General features: G+C 39.4%; 1 protein-coding gene across 5 annotated transcripts in view; it reads right to left on the minus strand.

Moving 5' to 3' along the window:
- TLK1 (tousled like kinase 1) overlaps positions 1 to 25,144 on the minus strand; it is a 388,382-nt gene that overhangs the window by 41,930 nt on the left and 321,308 nt on the right. For all 5 annotated transcript variants that reach the window (XM_029605752.1, XM_029605753.1, XM_029605751.1 and 2 more), the window contains 2 exons: positions 2,040 to 2,137; positions 398 to 479 (listed from right to left, as the gene is read on the minus strand). In XM_029605752.1, the coding sequence (XP_029461612.1) occupies positions 398 to 479; positions 2,040 to 2,137 (180 nt within the window). The remainder of the gene's footprint in view (positions 1 to 397; positions 480 to 2,039; positions 2,138 to 25,144) is intronic.

The raw sequence follows: 25,144 nt of genomic DNA on the forward strand, positions 1-25,144 counted from the left end.
CTGTCGCAGATTTTAGTGTCAGCGACAAAAAGACAAGCTTTTTCCAACAGTCCTTCAGCAATATCAATTGAAAATACTAAAAAGAATGAATTCAAGGACTGATCTTTGCGGCACACTGCTAGTATTGTACCTTTTCTTTATGTAAGCTCCATTTACCACTCTCCTCTAAATGTGCATATGCAAAAAACAAATATGTTCTCTTATTCCAAATATAGGATACACAATTTCTAGATTTTCCATTCCAGGCTTGGGGGGGGGGGGGGGTGGGGGGGGGTGGGGGGTACAACCCTTCCTTTTAAAGAAAGTTCCAGGGATTTTCCCCCATCTCTCATTTCAAATATAATGAATTATGCAATCTTTAAAATATTAAATCTTTTCAAGCAAAAGATTTTTTTACCTTATATACTTCGCTAAAGCCACCTCGTCCTAGTAGATGAAGTAATAAATATCTCTCATTTAATGTCGGATGATCTTTGAACCTTAAAAACAAATAGTATTTATTAAATTTTAATAGTGTAATGAGACAAAGCAGTACAAAACTTAAGGGATGCTGGTTTGAATTACTCCTTGTGAACTTCAACTAATAAACAACCTCCCTCTATTCCATCACTTGTATTGTAAACTACTTGGGACAGGCTTTGCACTAATATGATGTTCTGTATGCTGATAGCACCATGTGAATAATAATTATGGACAGAATATGAAAGTCAACTTTCTCTGTCAACTATAAAATGCTTTACTGTTGTAATTGCTATCAATACCTAACATGATAACTTTAAAAGGGTCATGATTATCAGTATTTAATTAAAAGATGAAGGGACTATTTCATGAATATAAAGTGCTAAACTCTCTTTACATACCTGTATATACAAACTTATGACAACTGTGACATATATACAGTAATATGCTCTACAAATCAATGGACAAACAAACAAGGGGCAGATACAATTATTAAAACATTAAAAAAAATAAAATAAAATAATGCTGTATGGTATGCATATATAGCTCCACTGTTTTATGAAGTTGCTTACACAATCCAGAGAAGAACTTTCAAAATAATGCAGAGTGTGAACCACTAACTGTATGAAATGAGACAATTTATAGAGAACCAAAGGCAGAAAGATTACAAAACCTCAAAGGGTAAGCATTTTCAGAGGTAAAGAATCTCTAGAACTCATGCTATGACGCTGATCAGAGGTAGATTCAAGTGTAATATAATAAAGGATTTCTTCATAGAAAGAGTGCTGTACACACACTGACTCCCAAAAGATACCAAAAATGGTATAAAAATTCAAGAAAGGATAAGCATAGAGGAACTTTGGTTGAGTGAGTAAGGTCTGTGATATTACAATAAAAACAAGGGAGAAATAGGCAGATTATTTGGGCCTTGCTGTCTTCATTTGCCTTCATATTCTTATATTTTATGCAATTAGAAATTATGCTGTCATCTGAATCTTGGCATGTTGCATAACAGAACAAATGCAACTATTAGCTTTGCCATGTCTGTTCACCATATGCACATATCCAGCACAATGAACATCTAATTTCTGCAACACAACCAGCATGCAATTTTCTAACTTATTAAATCCTATATAAAGTTTTGAAAATTGGTTATCTTTTGGAAATTGTTCCTCTCTAACGTAAGCTCTTTCAATAAACGAATGAAATCAGGAGAACTCTTGAGCCAAGTTCTAAACCCTTTTTATCAATGACTGTGTGTCATCCTAGGCAAAAGTCATTTTACCTCAATGTATTTCAGTTCACACACGTGTAATAGATCAGTAATAATTGCTCCTCTTCCTTACTACTTTTTAAGCTTTAATACAGCCTAGAGATAAAAACTGTGCTGTTAGATCATCTCTCCAATAATGGATGCCATTCATTTCTGAAGCATGGAATTATAAAGCACCTTGAGATCATGCCTCTATCAAAGGCAGAATTTGAATCAAACTAACCTCACCATTGGTGTTTGTGGCTGTGCATAATGCTATGGTAGAGTATTTTAAACAAACCATAAAAAACACAAAACAATGGCTTACTGTGAATTATCCTCATTGTTTATTCTTTTAAGTTCCCGTATGTGAAGATTCCGTACTCTTTCCAAACGTTCAAGTTCCGCTTGAATTTCCGCTTCTTCCTGCAAAAAGTAATGAGTGAAATTCAGTTTACTCATGCTAGGAAAATATCAATCAAAATGGGTTGTCAGAGACATCACACTAAAAGCCCATAAAATTTTCAATGTGATATTTTCTATTTTCTCCCCATTCTTTTAAAGTGCTATAAATATTGCAGCTACTTTTGTAAAGTTAATGTTGGCCTATTCACAAAGATGTCCATTCACACATTTACAGACCCAAAAAGAGGCTGTGGCGAAATTGGTAAATAGCTATTTGGGAGCAAATAAAGAAAATGGTTTTCTGAGTTTGAGAAGAGGATGTGCAGGAACTTGGATAAAGGTAAACTGATGGATGATGAAAGATATGGGAGTCAGGCTGGGCTCCAAAGGTATAGAATGCATTATCAGACAAATTACAATACGTTGGAGCTTCAATATGTATTTTGGACATGCAAAACAACTCTGATTACAGCAGTTCCCCTACAGCTGCCATCAGAGCATCTTTCCTGTGTCATGGTGGTAGTAGCCACAGAGTAAGCCTCTCACCTGAGATGGTGCTCTAATTCTATTGTAAAATGCACCAAATATCCTGCTTTTTTCTCCAGCCCTTTTCTCCTGCCCCACAGCAACTGGGAAGCACTGCAGAAGATAGGAGGGGAGGTGATGGAAAAGAGTTCACAGCAGCAGTGAAGAGCAAAGTCTTTTCACTGTTCCAGCCACCTTCTGACCACACTCCACCCTCAACCTGCTGCATGGAGTACAAAGATCTTATGCACTGTCTACTCCAGCCTAGGGGAGAAGGGAGTCACTCAGAGCTGCAATCAAAGGAGAACTAATGTGATATAAGGCATTGCTCCTCATTCTTGTTACAGATGGGGAGAGGATCGGGATGACAAGCCGGGCCATATCAGGAGGTGGTGGGAACCACCAGGGGATCATAGGGGAGGGGAAGGAAAACCAAACTTTGGATACGAGGCAGGAAAGAACCGACAGACTGTGAACACTATATGATACGGAGAGGAAGGAATAACTAAGAAGTTGGGGAGAGGGAAATATGAGGAGGGGGCAAAGGGAGGAGGACAAGGGATTGAAGGAGAGGAGGCGAGAAAAGTACCTGGATAAAAGGCAGAATGATGGAGAGGGAAAGAGGATCTAGAATGAAAAGAGAGAAAGGACTGGGTACTGGGAAGAGGAAGATGGCAAAATGACAAACAGGCCGAGAGGGGTCTGAGAAGAGAGAGACAAGGGAAGAGATCTGCAGATGGAGGAGAGCAGGGAAAAGGGGAGAAAGGTCAGGAACTGAGGGGAGAGGGTGAGAAAATATTGGATTGGGGGGATTCAGCGGGATAAAGAGCCTGTGATGAGGAAGGTGCAGAGGACTGAAGATGGGGATTGACTGAGAGAACCCTGGACTTGGGAGGGGGGATGTTTGGTGGTGGCAGCAATACTGGGAGGAAGAGGATTGAATGAAAGAGAAGGGAGAAAAGACAGAAAAGAAACGTGACAATCAAGGGAAGAGTAGAAAGACTAAAAAAAATAAATATTAAAATATCCACTCAAAGAAAAAAACAAAAAAGAAATAGTGAACTGAAATAAAGCAAGGTGGACATGAGTGAAAAAAATGAACAGAACAGAGATAAGACCAAAGAATGAGAGGGGGTAGGGGATGGAAGAGAGCAAGACTGAACCAGAAAAGGAAGCCAGAAACATCAAAGGTTGGAAATTTGTCTTACAAGGAATACAACTCAGTGGAAAATATCCTACAACTATTTACTACTATTACTTAACACTTCTATAGCACCACTTGATGTACACAGCTCTGTACAAAAGTAGTAATAGTTCTTGCTCAGTAGAGCTTACAATCTAATCAAGACAAACATACAGAAGAGAGACTTGGGGAATTATATTTATTAAGACAATGATTAAAATTTAATGAAGCTGTAAATGGGACAAATCAGGGGTTAAGATTTAACAGCTGTCTCAAAAACATGAGTTTTTAAACAGGCTTTAAATGAGGCAAGAGAGGGTGCATGAAGATGAATCCAAAAGTATGGGCGGAGGAACTGGGAGGATTACAGTGTTATCCACAGAAATAGAGATGGGAGGAAGAAGGGAGGTGGGCTTGGGGGGGAAAGATAAGGAGTTCTATCTTAGCCATGATGATTTTACAGTGGAAGAGGGACATCTAGGCAGCAATGTTAGACAAGCAGGCTGAGATCTGGGACTGGATTCCTAATGAAATTTCTGGTGTAGAGAAGGTAAATTTCTGGTGTAGAGGGGTAAATCTGGGAATATTTAGCATAAAGATGGTATTGAAAGCCGTGACAGGAAATCAGAGAACCCAGGGAATTAGCATACAAAGAAGAGAAGAGGGTCAGGGACAGAACCCTGTGGCACACCAATTGATAATGAGATGGCAAAGAGGATCTGCCAGAGGAAACACTAAAAGTGCGATAGGATAGGTAAGAAGAGAAACAAGACAGGATAGAGTCCTGAAATTCAAGTGAGGACAGTGTTGAGAAGGTGGTGATCAACAGTGTCAAAAGAAGCAGACAGGTCAAGGAGGATAAGAACTGAGTAAAGGCCTTTGGTTTTAGCAATAAACAGGTCACTTGGGACTTCTGAATGTGTGAAGACTTGTTTGGGGGTGTAAATAAACATATAGACAAAGTTGAGCCAGTTGATATACTGTTCCTGGATTTCCAGAAAGCATTTGACAAAGTCTCCCATGAAAGACTTCTTAGGAAATTAAAAAGTCATGGGATGGGGCGCAGTGTCCTATTGTGGATTGCCTACTGATTAAAAGGTAGAATATAGATAGGAGGTCTAAATGGTCAATTTTCTCAATACGAAATGGTGAATAGTGGAGTACCCTAGGGATCTGTTCTGAGTCCACTGCCTTTTAATATATTTATAAACGACCTCGAAATCCAAACAAATGAGATGATCAAATTTACCGATGACACAAAATTATTGAAAGTTGTTGAAACTGCAAGAGAATTGTGAGAAATTGCAAGAGGACATTCCAAAACTAGGAGGCTGGGCATACAAATGGCAAATTTAATGCAGACAAGTGCAAAGTGATGCACTTAGGGAACAGTAACCCAAATTGTAGCTACATAATGCAAGGTTCCACATTAGGAGTCACCACTCAGGAAAAAGGTCTAGGTATCATCATTGAAAATACATTGAAATCTTCTGCTCAGTGTGCAGCAGAGGTCAAGAAAGCAAATAGAATGCTAGAGATTATTAGGAAAGGAATGGAGAATAAAACAGTATCATATTGCCTTTGTATCACTCGATGATGTGACCTCATCTTGAGTATCGTGTGCAATTCTGGTCACCACATCTCCAAACAAAATATAGCAGAATTAGAAAAGGTACAGAGATGGCTGACCAAAATGATAAAGGGGGATGAACAATTCCCCTATGAAGAAAGACTAAAGAGGATAGGACTCCAGCTTGGAGAAGAGATTATTCAGGGGAGATATGATAGAAGTCTATAAAATAACGAGTGGAATAGAACGAGTAAATGTTAATCAGTTGTTTACTCTTTCAAAAATTACAAAGACCAGGGGACACACAATGAAGTTAGTACTCAATTGGTGAAAGGAATCCATCTTCCCCTTAAAAAAGATATGCAGGGAAGTTATTCATATGCATTCTGATTTTATTTGCAAGACAAAAAATGTTAAAAAAATATTTAGTTATTTTTACATCATATTGAAGTGGACTGATGATTAAAACTGGACCTATACATGCATTAAGGGTGAATAATTATTAAGTAACCTGAGTGTGGGTTTGTGATGGTCCTACATATTATAAATTATATATTACATCGAATCAGTGTGTTATAAGTCAGCAGTTTGTTATTGAATGCTTATTTTAGACACTTTTTGAAAGAAGTTGCATTTGATTAAACAAAACCCCTTTCTTTAGATAACCTGGAAAAGTCCATAAAACATTATTAAGGCAGAGTTGCAGAAATCCACTGCTTATTCTTGGGATAAGCAGCTTGGAATCCTGCCAGGTACTTGTGACCTGGCTTGGCCACTGATGGAAATAGGATACTGGCCTTGATGGACCCTTGATCTGACCCAGTACGGCAAGTCTTATGTTCTTAATTTTGCAGAGCCCACATGTTCAGACAGACTAACGTCAGAAAATGAAACGCACATAGATAAAAAGTACTTTTCTCCTACTGGTAGGAGGAAAGGGGGGGGGGGGGGGAGGGAGAGCTAGGATTGTGAAACATTTAGTTCAATGTGCCACAAAGATCAAGCAAACTTGAAAGTGGGCCACAAAGTAAAAACAAAACAAAAACATGGATGAGAAGCATTGCCCTACAGAAAAATGCAAGGAAACCACTGAGTGTGCACAGGTCACAATGTTGGCATGTAACAAGGTAAAGAAGCCAAGACCACTTGCCTATACTTCAATCATAAATCCACTCATTTGCTTACTCCAAAAATTTGCCCCTTCTCAAAACTCCAGCACTCAGAGAATAAAGAGAAAAAACCCCAAACAATCCATGAATGACTTAAACAAGCTAATTTTTGCCTAGAGATATGCAGACTTTTTTCATTTTCTTTTCATTTGTTTCATGTCTTATTTAAAACAAAAAAACCCCAAATGACCAAAATTTATAAATTAAAGAAATAATGAAAAAAAAAAACAAAAACCAGGCACCATTGGAAAAAGGAGCTTCCTCTTTGATGCCCCTGACCACCTTGAATATTTTCCTTTCTTCACAGGCCAAGAGCGATGCCCGTTCCATGTCCTGCTGGTGATATGCTTAGAAATGGTGCTGGCAGACAGAGGTTGGCACCATTAACATCTTCCATACAAAATGGCACTGGACCTAGGTCTGGATTGGCACTGGCCTCAGTCTGCCAGCACCATTTCTAAGTATACCACCAGTTGGCCAGGAGCATCCAAATGAAGAAAAAAAATATGGTAAGAGGGTCTGGGGAACTAAATCGGGCAGGAGGGTGTTTTTTTTTTTTTTAATTTGTTGTTGGCAATTGTAAAGCTTTTAAAACAATTTTGCTCACTATAAAAATGAATTAAAACAAAACAGGAAATCTGTAAAAATTTCCCATTTTGTTTCAAACAAATGTATATATCTACTTTTTACATCTAAATTTCGGTCTCCTTCCTTCACTGGTAGTCCATGAAAAGGCAACATTCACAGGGTCTTAGCCACACACAATTCTCAATCCCTGTGCTAACAGCATCCCTTCAACATGACAGCAAGGCTAGAGGCAGAGAAGCCTCATCTGTTACATGCAAGGCTCTGTCGGTGCATTATCTAACCCGCAACCCCAGCAGTCATGCCATAATAGAAGGGAGTTCTGCTTTCACCAACTCTACTCTGCCAGCACTCTGCCACCTTCGGCAACAATCAGACATACTGCATTATTGCCCTATATGATAATAAATGATATTATGCCTACAATATCATTATTGTATGTTAAACACTCTCCTTATGGATGGTCTACAATCGATACAGCCTGTTTGCTGTTAATCCTGTTATATGTAATTAATATTTATTAATTCTGTTATTTGTAAAGCCTTGTTGCTAATTTATTGTTAATTGTAAACCGCGGTGATGTATATTTTACGTACTGCGGTATATAAAAACCTCTAAATAAATAAATAAGATGCCCCACACACTTTGAGCTGTCCCTGTTCTAAAGAGGGATGCACTGCCTCTAAACACATATGCATTCATGTAACCATATCATGTACACAAATGGACACATTTGGAAGAAGTATGACTACTGGCACCCACTCTCTTTTCTTTGTAGACTGTTTACAATTACAAAAGCACACAGGAATGCCCCTCTGCACAGTCAAAAGAGGATAAACAGATGTGATCCTTTAAAGATGGTAATGTACTGTGTCTTAGTGATAGCACTGGATACAGTATAAATATGCAGTAATCACAAATTTATGCTCATTATCTGAAAAAGCCACAAAGGCCAGCAGTTCAGCTAAGCCCAGCTACTATCCACAAGGTGACCTGCAGCTAATCATCCAGGACCAGACTGGTGTGTGGACAACTACCCCAGTGGATCTTCTATCAATTTCATATAAATAAAAAATATGGTACATGTTTTCTCCTAGTGAGAAAAGTAGGGTTACTAAGAGTTGCTGATGGATCCAATGTGTGCTGTCAAGAGAGAGCATGAATCACCTGGATCATCACTATACATTGTCATATTTTTGATATTTTACAGACTGACTTAGACCGTGTCATAATACTACTCAGTCTAGGGGCAGGGGAAGGCTGAGGAAGCAGAGTGGGGCACCCTGTCTCCTAATAACTAGGAAGCTTTAGTGGAAGGGCAATGATGCCCCAACACTTAATTTTAACTATTTCTATCCTGCCTATAGAGAGTCACAACAAAACATTAACATACAGGGTGTTTCAAAACGATGGATCCAATTTCAAAGCAATATATTTCACGTGGGTCCATCTTTTTGAAACACCCTGTATTATAAAAGTCACATAAAACAAAAATATAAACACAAATAAGCAAGTAACCGCAAATAGCTAAAACATCACACTATCTAAAAACAATAAAAGCTGGTTAATGGAAGAGCCTCAGGTATATGATGGACTGAAGATCAGCTACAGCTGATTGAAGAGATTCACCCCATATTTCCCTTATGTGTGTGTTTGTGTGTTTGCAAATGTCTGCTCCTTGGTGTCTAACATGCTGGTGTAGCACTTGCTATTTTCCCCTGTTATTCCCAGCTTTTCCATGGTGTATGCTCTTTCCTTCTGTTCCTCCATTGTTCTTGTTTGTATGCACCAGCGTGGTCTTGTTTCCTTTCTGTGATTTGGGCATGCAAAGGAAAGTCCTACATTTAGTGAACAAAAAAAATGTGGTCCAGATGCATCTTTCTGGTTTAAATTGTATTACTGTACTCTTGTGTACATCCTGCCTTACATTCTTCTTAGTGTAATTCTTGTCCTTTGTACTTTAATTTCTTCCCACTTATCTCCCCTCCCACCCCCCCAACTGCCCAGAACTTTAAAGCATGCAACAACCTCCCCCAAAGCTACTAACTTCCAATTCATGCTTACCAGCAGTGCACGCATGCATTCCATGTAGTGTGCCCTGAAGGGAAGAGGAGCCCCTTTATTGAAGGAAAAGTTATATGTGCTGCTTGCTTTGCACCTACTGCTGTTTGTGTTGCATGTACAGCATCCTCACTTACTACTCATTTTTCTCTTTATCAGCCTTATGACATTCTGTTGCTTCACTTCAGGGAAGAATGGTCCACAAAGTGCATAATCTCAAATCCTTCCCCTCCCAAAGAGGTGGGGTGTTAAACTTCATAAGCCCCACCCCCACAAAAATAATCTGTTCGGTGAATTTTGTGGTTGTTCTATAGGTTCTATCAGGCCGATACAGTAGTGTGCTCCAGTGGAGTGCACTGTTAACCCGCGTTTGGATGCGCTAGCTTTACCCCTTATTCAGTAAGGGGTAATAGTGCGTTGAAAACACACGGCCACCCCCCCAAAAACTAACAGCGCCCGCAACATGCAAATGCATGTTGATGGCCCTATTAGTTATTCCCACACGATTCATTAAGTAAAATGTGCAGCCAAGCCGCACATTTTACTTTCAGAAATTAGCGCCTACCCAAAGGTAGGCGTTCATTTCTGCTGGCACTGGGAAAGTGTACAGAAAAGCAGTAAAAACTCCTTTTCTGTACACCCTCCAACTTAATATCATGGCGATACCAGCTTGATGGACCCTTGGTCTAACCCAGCACGGCAATTTCTTATGTTGTAAAAATTAAAGAAAAGATTTCTAGTGTGGTTACAAAAGAACAATTTTACAATATTGATGAGTACTTGGGAAGTGATGTCTTAAGGCTCAGGACTGGGAATTAAACTGAAAACAGCTCTGCAGGCAAGTCATTAACTCTCTTCTATTCCCAGTCTACTACCCTAGGTAATAACTGGGTAACCAAAAAAAATTTAAATCAGCCCGTGGCTTGAAAACCGGATGCTCAATTTTGCCAGCGTCCGGTTTCCAAACCAGTGGCTGTCAGCGGGTTTGAGAACCGACGCCGGCAAAATTGAGCGTCGGCTATCAAACTCGCTGACAGCCGCCGCTCCTGTCAAAAAAAAGAGGTGCTACGGACGCGCTAGTGTCCCTAGCGCCTCTTTTTACCACGGGCCCTCATTTGAATACTAAGTCGCTCGCCCGCTCTCCCGCGACTTTTACTGTATCGGCCTGATTGTGAGGTATGTGTGACTGCAGGATCTGAGGTCTGGAATGCAAGTTCATAATGCAAAATAGGTCTGGATAATAAATGCATGCAAGAGTGATACAGGATAATATTTTAATGGGTGGGCATGTGTGGTCAGTGTATTGTGATGTTTGGCTACCAAGTAGAAATTGTGAAAGCCTCTTTTAAACAGACAACTGCTACAATGTGCTTCAACCCTTGCAGTACTCATGTCTTTAAAAGCATTCAAAAACAGCTTTGAGACTGAAGTTTAAAGTCTCTTTCATGATACTTTTCATATTCTATTCCAACTGAATATGAGACAGCAAAAAGGGCAAGTGGTGGCATAGCACCAGCTCCCATATCCCATGAGAAGGAAAAGACCATATTTTTTCTTCCATAGGATATAATGGGAGCTACAAGGGGATAAAGGCAGGACCAAGAAATTGCTTCTGCTCTAAGTAAGAGTAAATATAGTCAGGATGGTGGCCTCCAGGAGACAAAATTACGTGAATAACCCCTCGTGGTTAATACAGCATCTATGGTGGTTCTGCCTCCTCTTGCCCCAAATTGCTGTTTTCTGTTTGTGCCACATACAATTTTGTCAGTTCTACATTTTCCATCAATGATTCCCTTTTACAACACTTGATACTTGGCAAAATCTGAATATCTGTAATTGTTTGACAAATGGAGACCTAAACCTTGGGGATGAATCAAATCCATAGTGAAAGAACCACAGACCAGTAAAACAAATTACCACCTATATTCATATTTAATTTGTGTATTTGGTTCATGCCTCTTCACTGGTAGCTCAAGGTGCATACAGTATGTATGTTCTTTAAAATGTATTGATCTATTCTAATGACAGAACACCATTTTTGTCTTGGAACATATCAAAGGTTCTCAGAGCCCAAATATACTAATTAGCATAAGGGATTTCTTGAAGTTAACAGTGGTCTTCTATAAATAGAAATAGGCTTTGCTCCAATGTCTTCTGTATGACTATAGTGGGTTTAGTAGCATATTTGCATTAAGGGTTTAGAGGAAATACAACATTAGAATAGGCAGCACAATAATAATAATCAGCAGCAAGTTTCAGAGGCGCAGATTCTGTTCTTTTTACAGAGGCCTAACAAAAGGTTTGGCCTTTAGTTCCATCAGAGTACAAGTATCTGCTTTGGGCTGCTTGAGGGGCAAGGTCCATGGAACACCTCTGGCTGTGCATTTGGATGTGGTACGTTTCCTCCGCAGAGTGAAGCATTTATGCCCCCCCCTGTTCGTAAGGTATGTCCTTCTGGAGCCTTAACTTGGTCCTCAAGGGCATGTGCAGAGCTCCGTTTGAGCCTCTTAAGAGAGCCACCACTCTTACACTTTCAGACGGTTATTTACACTTTCGGATAATAGAAGGACTAGGAGGCATTCCATGAAGTTATCAAGTAGCACATTTAAGACTAATCGGAGAAAGTTCTTTTTCACTCAACTCATAATTAAGCTCTGGAATTTGTTGCCAGAGGATGTGATAAGTGCAGTTAGTGTAGCTGGGTTGAAAAAAGGTTTGGATAAGTTCTTGGAGGAGAAGTCCATTAACTGCTATTAATCAAGTTGACTTCGGGAATAGCCAGTGCTATTAACTGCATCAGTAGCATGGGTTTTTCTTAGTGTTTGGGTATTTGCCAGGTTCTTGTGGCCTGGTTTGGTCTCTGTTGGAAACAGGATGCTGGGCTTGATGGACCTTTGGTCTAACCCAGCATGGCAATTTCTTATGTTGTAAAAATTAAAGAAAAGATTTCTAGTGTGGTTACAAAAGAACAATTTTACAGTATTGATGAGTACTTAGGAAGTGATGTCTTAAGGCTCAGCACTGGGAATTAAACTGAAAACAGCTCTGCAGGCAAGTCATTAACTCTCTTCTATTCCCAATCTACTACCCTAGGTAATAACTGGGTAACAAATCTTGTTTTGTTTTTCTGTTCCATACACTCTCATAATAGCCTAGCACTGAAAAGAACTGCTTTGATATGCAGCACCAACTCTACTGTAAGTTTTTGATGCCAGTGAAGCTGGTAGCTATTCTACTTGGATAAAAGACGCTTTATAATGAAAAATATTTTAAAAGATATACTCTTGCAAATGCATGAAAAATTCCAGTAGATAAAAGCACAAGGCCCAATTTAAGGGAAACAGCCATGTTCAATGTAAATATTAGGATGTTCAGGTCAGGGACATGACCACTGCAATGTTCCAGCTATCTGGTCACTTAATGAAAAAAAGTTATCTAACAAGCATGAAAATGATTATACAACATAAAACAAATTACACACAGTTCTAGTTTACTCACATATAAATTACCCAAACAGAGGCAACAGTACCTATGGAAAGCACCTATGAAAAGCAAATGCCAACGATTAGAAACCTATGTAACAATTGGGAAAAAAAAAAAAGGAGATTTTTTTTGTTATAGTTCATAAATTGATATTTTTATTCAAGGAGACAATATCCAGTGAAGAAGAAGATGCATCTTTGGCCAGATTTGGGGCTGGGAAAGCAGCATGGGGGAGGTGGGGTGGAGAGAAGAAAGCCAAATTGCTTACCTGTAATATTTTTCGCAGACATCAGGATAAATCACCCACACAAAATGGGTGATGTCATCTGATGGCACCGAGATGGAAAAGCTTTCTCAAAGCTCAGAAACATCAAGATCTTTCTAAGCATGCAAGAACCTTCGCATACAGCTGCCTGCCAGTCATACAAGCCACCTCAGTCCTAATATCAAGCTAAGCTTCAAATTTAAAAGAGGAGATAGGAAGGAATGTGTGGCTGATTTATCCCACTGTCTACAGAGAATACCTGTTACAGGAAAGCTACTTAGTTGTCTCCATGGACAAGCAAGATAAACTGAGCACTACTGGTGAGAATTCCCAAGATAAGTGTTGCATATGATTAGTTGTTTTTGCATGTTAATAGTAGATCACTGCAACCAGTCTATATTGCTTGAAGATGGAGTGTAGTGCTGAAGGAATTACATAGACATTGAAGAACTGCCTGTCCAAAGCTGCTGCAATGACAGTCTCTAGGTAGTAATCAGCACTGAAAATATAAATAGAAGATCATGTAGTAGTTTTGCAGACATCTTCTATGGAAGCACAGTACAAATGTGCTAAATAATACAATCCTGATATGATAGGCCTTTACTTTAGTTTGAAGATGCAGTTCTGCTTGGATGTAGCAGTAAGTGCTGTAGTCAGAGATCCAAATAGAAAGAGCTCTCTTTATAACTGGAAAACCCTTGATTGGACTAAAAGGAATAAATAAAAAGTGAGGACTTTTTGTGGGAACTACATCCTTTGCAAATAGAAAAGTAAATCTCTTCTTTAGTTCAATTTATTAAAGAGCCTGCTCACCTTTATGTAGTAAGGTGGTGGTGTGGTCTTGGAAATAATTTCAAGACAATGGACTGATTTATATGAAATTGAGAAACCAATTTTGGGAGAAATTTAAGATGAGTTCAAAACTACTCTTGTGAAAAAACGGAATACAAAGAGTATAAAACTAAGTAACATTAAAAATGAAAACAATTTTAGTTCTGTCATTATTGAAGATTTAAAAAGCAGTTCTATGAGTTTAGCAAAGACTAAATTTAAATACAAAGGATCCTTTATTGGAGATTTCAGATGTATGAGAGCTTACATAAATCTGGTGATGGAATGTTGATGGGAAATAGGAACACCTTCCAAACTTTCATGGTATGCTGTGAGGCTAGAGTGAACTTTGAGTTAATCTTTCAAACCGGAGTTGGAAAGGCTTAGTAGATATGCAAGAAAAAAATGAATGCGACACCTGAAGAGGTCCTGATTGAATTTGGAATACCAGAGAGTAAATCTCTTCCATTTAGTCATAAGACCTTCTGGTAGAGTGCTTTCCTGAGGCAAAGAAAGTTTTCTTTACCGAGGTAGGTAACTGCATGGACAAAGTTAGTGGACTTTCAATATCCAAGCCATTAAGGGCCAGAAACTGGAGGCTGGGATAGAGAAGATTCCCACTGCACTACATGAGGAAGGATGATAATATCCAATCTTATTGGTGGCTGAGTATAGCCAAGTATTTGAGCCAGGGAAATGACAGTTGACAAAGCCAATAGTGGGCTATCACATGATCTCCATCTCAATTTTTGAATAGGAATAATTGGGGGAAATGTAGAAAAGTCCTATGTTCCACCAAATTGAGAAAGTATCTTTTGCTAATTGTTCTTTGCTGGTCTACTGGTACAGTCTGTGGGAATTCTGTTGAGGTACATTGCAAAAAAGTCTATTTGTGAAGTGTCCTAAAGGGAAAAAGCTCCTGTGATATATGGTTGTGTAGCAATATTCATATGGTCGTAGCTGACAACCATCTTTCTGCAATCTGATTCCAGTTCCCCAGAAGACAGACAGCTAGAAGACTTAGAAAATTGCCCTATCCCAAATTTTTGAGTTTTCCAGATGAAGGCTTTAAGATCCTGCTCTCCCTTGCTGGCTGACATTGTTACTTGGTTGTTTGGATCAATACTACTCATTTGTTAACCATGGAATGAACACTTTCAGAGCACTAAAGATTGCTCTTAATGCTAGGTGGTTGATATGAAGGGGCTGCTCTTCTAATGACCAAGTTCCTTAAGAGAAGAAATTTCTCAGATCAGTTTCCCAAACCTTAATTACTAGCATCAGTGTTCAAAATTTTTGAAACTAAGGTTGGTGAAAGAATGACCTTTTCAAAGATATGCACAATCTAATCATGTCAGAGATTTGTTGTCAACATTGGATATTCCCACTTTGACAAGGTTTGAAGATGCTGGTTCCATTGAAACTTCAGCTCCCACTGAGCCTCCTCACATGAAGGTGTGTGAAAGAGGTGATATGGCCTGTTGCTATTATGTGTCTTAACATTTCATGAAAAGGAGGGAAGAGACATGTCTTTGGTCCCTAATCAGTATGATTATTTTTTTATAATTCCTCTGCTCTCCATTGAGGCTGAAAGGCTGAGTCCCTGTGAAGACAATTACATAAGATGGTTTCAAACTGAATTTCTGAAGACTGATTATTTATTGATTATAAATCCTAGGGACTAAAGTGTATTCATTGTAAGGAAAATGGATGATTTAACCTCCTGAAGAGGTTGGCCAGACATGAGCCAATCATCTATGTACAGCAAAACAGAAACATAAGTGATCAGCAACAAATACAAGACATTTTGTGAAAACTCTGGGCACTAAGAGTGCTCTTTTAGTATGGTGAAAAACAGACATTTCCTGTGGGTCTTGTGAATTAAGATGTAAGTTTCAGCATTTTAGGTCTAGCAAGCAAAGCCAGCTGTTCTCTACCAGAGAGGGATGATAGTACCAAAGAGTGCATCCTGAATTTTTCTTCAAGTATTTGTTGAGAATCTTCTGGTCTAAGATAAGTTAAAGACCTCCTGTCTTCTTTGGAATCAGAAAGTATTTGGAACAAAACCCTGAGTTATTTTCTTACAGTAGAACAAGCTCTTCTACACTGGCTAGTAGAAGTGATGAAAGCACTTGTTTTGGAAGCATGAACTTTTCATTTTCTAAACAGTGCTTGGGGAAACAGATGAAGTTAAGCCGGTATCCTTGATGTGTAATTTTTAGGAGCTATTGGTCTGTGGTTATTTGGGATCACACTAATTTAAAATGCTGAAGCCTTTTGCCTACTGGTAGTTTTTCTAAGAGGGTAAGGGAAGATCTGATAACATTGTAGTTATAATTTTGAATTACTTTTGCCTACATCTATCGTAGAAGCTTAGGCTGCTTCCTCTCTCTGTTATATGGCCTGTTTTTTGCTACCATTGGAAATGAGGGCATAGATGGAATACTGCCGGTATCTTCTTCTTGGGTAGCAATACTGTCTTCTATCTAGAGGTGGAGGGTTGTTCCGCCATAGCCATTGACAGGGTAAAGAGGGTATAAATGAAATATTCACAAAAAATCAAACCAAAAGATACCGTGTTACAAAATAATCAAAAAGAGAGAACCAGGGTTAAACTAGTATTTGATAATACGATTAAAATGAGACCCTATCATTGAGCTATATGCATTTGCTAAACAGCTGTTCCATATTCATTTCAAAGGAATGCTATGCATTAATAATGCTCCCCATTTTTAATCATAGGTCTCATATAATTTAAGTTCAAATAGTTTTTGAGTATCGATATACATTCCAACAAAAACAAGATGATAAAATTTAATACTGAGAAAAACAAACTTACGAAAAACAAAACAGTTGAGAGAATGGCTTACAATCTCTGCATTGTACATCAATTAAGCGCTGCTAGCAGATAACGAAGAGTGAGTTAAAAAATAATCGTCCAATAATAATAATCGTCCAATCCAAGAGGCCAGATGGTGGAATTTAATAGCAACTGCCTTTTCATATTCACAATACATGCAAACTGTGTTCTACCAATAGTGTTCATTCAGTAAATCACTTTTCTTCCAGAAAGATAGAATCATTTTAATCAAAACAGCTAACAAAAAATCCAAAAGCTTCCTGTGTGGGCTAGAAAGAAGAAAGGAAAAGCCGAAGCTTGAAGTATCACTTGAAGTCCACTATGTGGACACTCAAATTGTAATATCTGAGATATAGTACCCCAAATTTTAGCACAAAATTGGTGAACAAGTGGACAAAAAAAACCCGAACAAACATGCGAGAGAGTGGCCTTAGGGGATAAACTTGAACTGTGATTGATGGATAATCAGCATGAACGTGGAAGACAGTGAAATACACAAGGAAATATTCCAGAAGCGTGACCAGTCCATATTGTCATCCCCACAATTAACATCAGAGTAAGCCATATCTTCTGTAAACCTTTTAAAATAGGAAACTTTGTTCTTTTAATGGGTTTATAAATCCTAGAGGCCAAATGACCCAAAGGGCCTTAATCACAATAAAAAAACCATTAATCTAGGAAGACTCTGCAGAATATATTTAGAAGAAATATCAGAACCAAGACAGGACCACAATTGGAGCAAAAAAATGATTTAGGTAAGGAGAAGTGGCTAAACAGAGTATCAATAGGCAATAAGGCATGATCTTGTAGTACTGAAATCAAAAACTAAATTCTGCAAGCTGGCCACACCTTCCAATCTCTTCCTTTCAGTTCAATGTAAGCTGCATGATGTGCCTTACGAATGTCGGCAAAGAAAAGCCTTTAAATAAATAAAATAAATAATTCAAGCATTTACCCATCAACTTAATGTGAGAATGAAACCACGGGGAAGCTAATTTTGAAAATTTCCATTTAGAAGCGAAAGTGGGCCACAACTGATCAAATTCAAAATATTTTCTATGGGTAGAGCACAGAATGGAGTTATGAAAAATGCGAGGAAGGAGCATCCCAGGTAAAGCTTAAAATGAAAAAAGAGAGCAGTCATTGTTCAAAGCCATAGGGGTATCAGAAATGTCCAAGAAGTCTGCTATCCACTTGTAAAATATAAGACTGATGGTAACCATAAAAGTCATGAAAATTAACCCCACCATTGCTTTTATCCGCCTTTAATTTGGAAAGAGCAATTTTGGGGGGTTTATAATGCTACAAAAGAAATCAAGCAAAATTCTATCCAGTTGTTTGTAAAAGTCATTGGAAAAAAGATAGGGCTCATAGAAAAAAAACAAATTCCAATCAGGGGGACAGTACCATTTTTATCATATCAAATCACCCCTACCATATGAGATAGAGAGGAAACAATGATGCAATGAGTCCTTAAGCATAAGCAAAAGAAACTATTCACAATATGTGCATGTGACAGAAAGAGTATCAAAAAACAAATACCTATGTACTTCAGGTCCTCTGTCACTCTTTGGAAAGAACATTCAGAGATATCAATGTGCCGACCCAACAAATTCAAAAATAACAATTCTTTCTTATGCCAATTTATCTTATAACCTGAGAAAGCTGAATAACTCTTAAGAGAAAAAAGATGGGGAAGAGAGCTATCAGGGTTTTTAATATATAATAAGACATCCGCATAAGCGAAAAGCATGTATGTTTCATCACCAACATCCATACCTTGTATATCAGGATGTTGCCGGATTGCTAACAAAAGGGGTTCCAAAGCCAGGTTAAAAAGAAAAGGGGACAGGGAAAATCCCTGTCTGGTACAACTATGCAAATCAAAGTGAGAAGAAAGCTCAGAGGCCGGCAATCTCATGAGGATGATGATGATAAAAATCTAACTCCAGGCCTGAAACCAAACTAATGTAAAGTAGTAAAAAGATAATCCCATTCAACCCTATCGAAAGCTTTTTCAGCATCCAAAGATTGGACAATCAATGGAGAGGGGGTTTAATATGGCTAGTTCCAATATGTGAAGAAATAAGCGAGAATTAGTGGATATAGAGCAATCCTTAATAAAGCCAGATTGATTTTTATGGATCAAAATCCCAGTATAATCAGCCATTCATAATGCTAACATTGCAAAATTTTTATAGTCAGTATTGAGTAATGAGATTGATCTATAGCTGGATACTAGTTTGGGGGTCCCTTCCTGGTTTCAGCAACACTACTATACATGCCTCAGAGAAAAGAGGGTCTTGACCCCAAGGCAACTAAGAGATCAGAAAAATAATTATGAAGTCTGGGCAAACAGATTTCTGAAAAGCTTTATAAAAGTCAACTGAAAAGCCATCAGGACCTGGTGCTTTCCCCCACTGAAGAGTAGGTAGGGCTGCAGTAATCTCATCCAGCAAAAGAGGACTATCCAGTGCATTTTGCTGGTCCAGGTTAAGGAAGTGATAACTCACCTGGGGAAGAAAGCTATTAATAGCATATACACAGGTAAGAGATTCAGAGTTATACATAATACAATAAAAATCTCTAAATTCTCTCAGTTTTTCAGAATCTGTAAGTAAATTACCATCTTCAGTGTGAATCAATGCATACACTTCTTTGTCTTCTTTTTCTATAAATAACTGGCTAAAATTGCATCCAATCTATCAACCACCTCCTTAACAGCCTGAACCTAGTCCTTAATGCCACCAAGACAAACACTTATCTCCTAGGACCTCACTTCTACCTCACCTCAGCTCCCCCTCACTACCCAAATAACTCAAGTAAGAGACCTCAGAGTGATCCTTGACAACTGTCTGAATTTAAAGAAAGCCATAAACATAACTAAAGACTGCTTTTACAAACTTCAAGTCCTAAAAAGGCTTAAACCTCTCCTCTACTTAAACGACTTCAGGACGGTCCTCCAAACCACGTTCTTCGCCAAGATTGACTATTGTAACGCACTTCTCTTGGGGCTTCCCCTCTCAACCACAAAACCACTACAGTTGCTACAGAATGCGGCAGCCAGAGTCTTGACAAACACTAATCGTGGAGACCACATCACTCCCGTCCTCCGGAACCTACATTGGCTACCAATAAACCAAATAATTTTATACAAATCCCTCACCATAATCCACAAATCTATTCACAAACAACTCCAGCTTGACCTCCAGATCCCTCTCAGACTCCACACCTCCTCCACACCGATTAGAGAATTGTACAAAGGAGCTCTACACGTTCCCTCAGCCAAAGCATCACGCCATACAGCCACTAAAGAATGAGCATTCTCGATAGCAGGACCTACCATTTGGAATACTATTCCACCGGACCTCAGACTGGAACCCTGCCTACAAACATTTAGGAAAAAACTCAAAACGTGGCTTTTCCGCCAAGCTTTCCTATAATCAGTCCAAACCTAGGATCCTCTCATTTTAAACTCTCCTCGCTATATATGTAGCGAAGTCCTATATATTCACAATAGTTATCTCTCTCTTCCTCTTTCCTAGTCTCCTTTTCCAGATTCCAAGTTTGCTACACCTTGTTAAATGTAACTTTACATCCTGTTAATAACATCTTGTTAATCTGTCGTTAATGAATGTTACCCCCCAGGTTCTATGTAAACCGACCTAATATGATCCATATCATGAAGGCCGGTACATAAAAGAATTAAATAAATAAATAAATAAAAGATGAACACATTTATTATTTTCAGAATAGTAGTGAGCCTTCTGGACAAACAACCATTTCCCAGCTTGCATACTTAACAGCTTATTGTAATAATACTTTGCCCTCTAAAGAGAAAGATGTAACATGATCAGAATGCAAAATATAGGCCTTTTTCAACCGATCATCCTCTTTTTGCAGGCTAAACTTTTTCTGAGCTTCCTATGGGCAGCAATATTATAGCTAATTATTTCCCCACAAATGGTAGTTCTGAACATTGCCCAAACAGTGGGAAAGGTGACATCAGATATGATGTTATGTGAGAAAAAAATCATCAGTTTTCCCCTGAATGTGGTTGGAAAAAGCAGGGTCCTCCCAAAAGGATCTCAAACTGCCACAGATGGCCTTCCCACTTTGGAGAGGAAAAAACGACATGAAGAGCCATAGCAGCATGATCTGAAATCAAAATAGGAAGAATTGTAGCAGAAGTAACATCAGAAAGCAATGAGCCAGAAATCAGAAAATAATTCTGGAAAGGAGTGAAGAAAGGAAAAAAAGGTATAGTCTATCAGTAGCCTCTACGGATCAACCAGGTCACAAGAATCCATGATACCTTTGATAACTTTTTGTGATTTGGAGTAGGATACCTTGGAATTAGTTGATCTAAAATAGGATCCAAGGGCTGATTGAAATCTCCCCCAATCACTACTTTGGAAGATATGATATGGGATGAGACACCCTGAAAAAAAAAGGACAGATCATCCGAATTTGGCACAAACAAATTAAGAAAGGTAAATTTTTCATTCCGATTGTAACCAGGGCTGAGGCCTGCCATCAGTATCAGCAGATTGGCTTAAAATGTTAACTTCTAGGCGCTTATGAAATAAAATGGTTACACCCTTTTTTTTTTTTTTTTTTAAATCGCAGGAGGAAAAAAAAAAAACCAACTTCTTCCCCAATCCAATATTGTCTAAATGTAAGATTCTATAGAGGAGTTGTGAGTTTCCTTCAACATAGCGAAATCAGATTTCAAAGATTTCAAGTATCATAGAGCCTTTTGGCATTTTATTGGGTGTGAAAGACCATTGACATTCAGTTAAACCACAAGAAAATCAGATATAGCAGTCATGATTTTAAAACAAAAAACAGTGAACATAGCCAGCACAGCAGCAACTGGGAAAAACAAAAACTGTGGATCACATGACAATATAAAAGCATATTGATAGCTATCTCGAAGGCAAGAAAGAAAGAAAAATATACAGCAAAGAAGAAACAAAACAGACCCATAAGAATGGGGACAGGCAAAGCTTGAACAGAATGGGCCTCTGGCAGAATGTATAAGCCCACCAAGAACCCATTCCCCATGTATCCTTAAATGTCTCTCGGAGCAATAATTTGAGATAATAAACTGTCATAACGTGTCAAACAAGTCCTTCTGTTGCATGTAAGAAATAAGAATAGTGTGAGCAAAACAATCTCCAAATATTGTGTCTGGGTCAAGAAAGGACAAAGGTCTTATGTTAAGTCCATTCATGTAATCATAGCGTAGAGAGAAGAGAGTTCAATTCATCCAGGAAGTCAAAGGATTGAGTTTTATTGTGGCAAGTAGCCTCCATTCTGGCTAGAAAAAGGAGGCCAAACCGAGCTCCAAGCGCATGCAAACGCTGTCGGTAAGCCAAAAAAGCCTTCCTTTTCTTGGCGGTGGTTTGGCTAATCAGGCACAAACACCAAGGAACGACATTTATAGGACACTGGTGCTTTGGATTGGGCTGTGGATAGTATTTCCAAAATTTGTGGGTATCTTAGTTTGAAGATCATCGATCTTAGAGAGCGCGAGTTGGTCAACAGTCGTGAAGGAAGCCGATGCGCCCTCTCAATCTCAAGGCGAATTGAATGTTGAGATATGCCGGGATAATGGTGATAAGAAATATAAGCATATCTTGACCTTCCATGCCCTCGGGAATACCCAATATACGAAGGTTATTTCGGCGATTCCGATTAGCTAAATCTCTAAGGTCCTGCCACAGCTGCTCGATTTTACGTGACGCGGGTGGAAGGACATCCATTTGCATCATCAGTGACGTAGTTTTATGTTAGACATTGGCCAGGCTATCTTGAAAAGCAGAAACTTGCTGCATAAGAGAAGATACTTCAATTTTAATCGCAGCAGTGTTATCCATGTTAGATGGGAGCATCATCATCATCAATTGTTTTAGCTCATCCAAGACAAGATCAACTGACACCATTCCTTTAGGTTGTGCATATTTTTCTGGAGTTGGAGGGTCCTGTTTGGAGTGCTTAGTGCCCACTGCAACAGTGAAGGAAGCCTCAATTTTACCAGATTTAGGTCCAGACATCGCACAAAAGCAAACTAGCAATAAGGCGATGGTAAAATCGATCAAAAATGGGTGTTAGTGGATTCTATCAAATGACTCAGAGAGCTAGGAATTCATGTGGCCATCCTGTAGCTGCATTAGAATGCCCCCCTTTGTGAAATTTGCATTTTATAGTGAAATATAAAAATTGAAGGATTATTGCACTTATCAAACTTTTATCCAACTGGCGAAATGACGCATCTAAACACAGTCACTTCTTCTTATTCCTGCTGTTCTCTCCGGCGTCCCCGGACCGGCTTTGGTGCTGCCTCCCGCCATTCTCCTTCAAGGTACCTCTAGGGCGCGCACACACCACCCTCATCTTTAACACTACATTGGCACGAACCTCAAGGGCATCCCCCTGTTCTGACGTCACGACTTCCAGGTATATCTGCCTACAGTATTTGCTAGCTCGTTGAGTTAGCAACAGGATTCGTACGGATGGGATTCGCTCTCCGTTCCTAAGCTACTCTGCCACTCCAGCGCTATCTGGAACTCTTACTATCCTTTTGGGGCCTCTAACGGGGTACCCACTCCTCGGGGGCCTCTCTGCTTCTTTCAGGTGCTATCAGGAAACCGGTACTCGCTCCTCGAGGGCCCATGTTCCCTGTGTCACTGCCTGCAACCTCTACCCTTCTACTTCGAAGAACTAACTTACAGTTACCTTCAGTGAGTACAGATACCATCTCTCTCCACAGTACTGCTTCACTGGAATCAGGTACTTGCTCCTCGCGGGCCTGCTCTCTGCTCCGGTGCCAGACCTCTCGTCTAGTGGAATCTCTCTTATTGCTAAGTGAATACAACGCTACCAAGTCTCTCTGCTCTAAGGGATCAGGTACTCGCTCCTCGAGGGCCTGCTCTCCCTGTCTCGGGGCTTCCCCTATTTCTACATTGGGACTCTGAATGTTTATCTTATTGTGTGCTCATAACTCTCAGTCTCTTTCCACTACAGCACTGCCCTGCAGAGGATCCGCTGTTCCAGCGCTCTGTGTGAGACGCACCCAGCCGGGCTCTACAACCACTACTGCCACCTCTGGTGGTCACCTAAACTGTCTAATAAAAGATTCAAATCTGTGTTTGTCTGTCTGAAGTCTAGCCTGACACCGTGGTCCCTCACGGGACTGCCCCCTGTGGGCATGGTCAGCTGCCACAGTGTCCAAGGATCCACCCAAACACCATTAACCATAACAGCCAGGCCCTTTGAAAATTGGTCCGGCGCACGTAAGGCCCGGGTTTTACGTGCATAAGTGATTTAAAATCCGGCCCTAAATGTTTTCCATAGCAGGACCCAAGCTGTGCAACTCCTTTCTTGAATCATTACATCAGATAACCGAAAGAAAGAGCTTTAAACATGAACTGAAAACATGGCTCTTTAGAAATGCATCTGATTTAGCATAAAAACCAATTTGCCGATAACTCCACTGCCAGTACCAGAGATGATATTAGCAGAGTGAACATTAAGTACTGAATGATGTAAAGTGAAATGACAGTAGAATTAGAATTTGTATATACCATCATGTTGACCTAGAAAATGTATAAATATGACCTAGATTATGTATTTGTGGCAGTGTTGAATGATTGTTGAACCAGAATGCGAATGTTGACCATTGTGATCTTTTTGAGGATGGTATATAAAATTCCCGGTTTTGACTTCAACATTTTGAAAAATATTTAAGCAATGTTGAACTCAATCTTGAAAAAAGGGAATTTTGGTAAATGCCAAAAAACTGAATTGTTTGAGGTGATTAGCTAACAAAAAGAATTAAAAAAAATAGTAAAAATTATATGGAAACATGAATAAGCAGCTAAAAATACTGCTTGCGAGAGGAGTTTCACATCAGTTCACAAGAGCAGAAAGAAGAGATAGAGAAGACTCAGGCAGCAAATGGCTATGTGGGAAGGTCTATGCATGCTCAGAAAGACCTCTGTATTTGAGCTCTGAGAGGGCATTTCCATCTCTGTGCCATCAGGTGACAACAGCCAATTGTGTGATTGAGTTTATCCTGTAAAGAGGACTGTGGAGGGAGAAAGGAGGAGAAACAGAGGGCTTCAACAGGGACAGGTGGAGAGAGAGGTGGTCTGAGAAGAAGAGAGGATGGCAATAAGGGGTGGGAGGGAAAGACTGCACTAAGATGGAGTAGAAAACAGACGGATAAGTAATAAGTATGAGTAAAGAATGCACAAGAAAGGTCAGTGATGGTGGGTATAGGAAAGGAGGACAGGGACTGCACTTGATTAAGGTGGGGTGGGTCACAGCAAGGAGGCATCTTATTGGTCAATGTAAACCCACAAAATACTGAAGGTTTTGAGAAGGCTACCACAGATTTTGTCAGCAGCTGTAGGGTCTGGATTGGGCTCCTGTTGGGATGGAACATTGGTGAGTACAGGTGGAAGAGTCATATCAGGCATTGGTTCCTGA

The sequence above is a fragment of the Rhinatrema bivittatum genome, chromosome 6 (genome assembly GCF_901001135.1).
Source record: "Rhinatrema bivittatum chromosome 6, aRhiBiv1.1, whole genome shotgun sequence".
Taxonomy (NCBI): Eukaryota; Metazoa; Chordata; class Amphibia; order Gymnophiona; family Rhinatrematidae; genus Rhinatrema; species Rhinatrema bivittatum.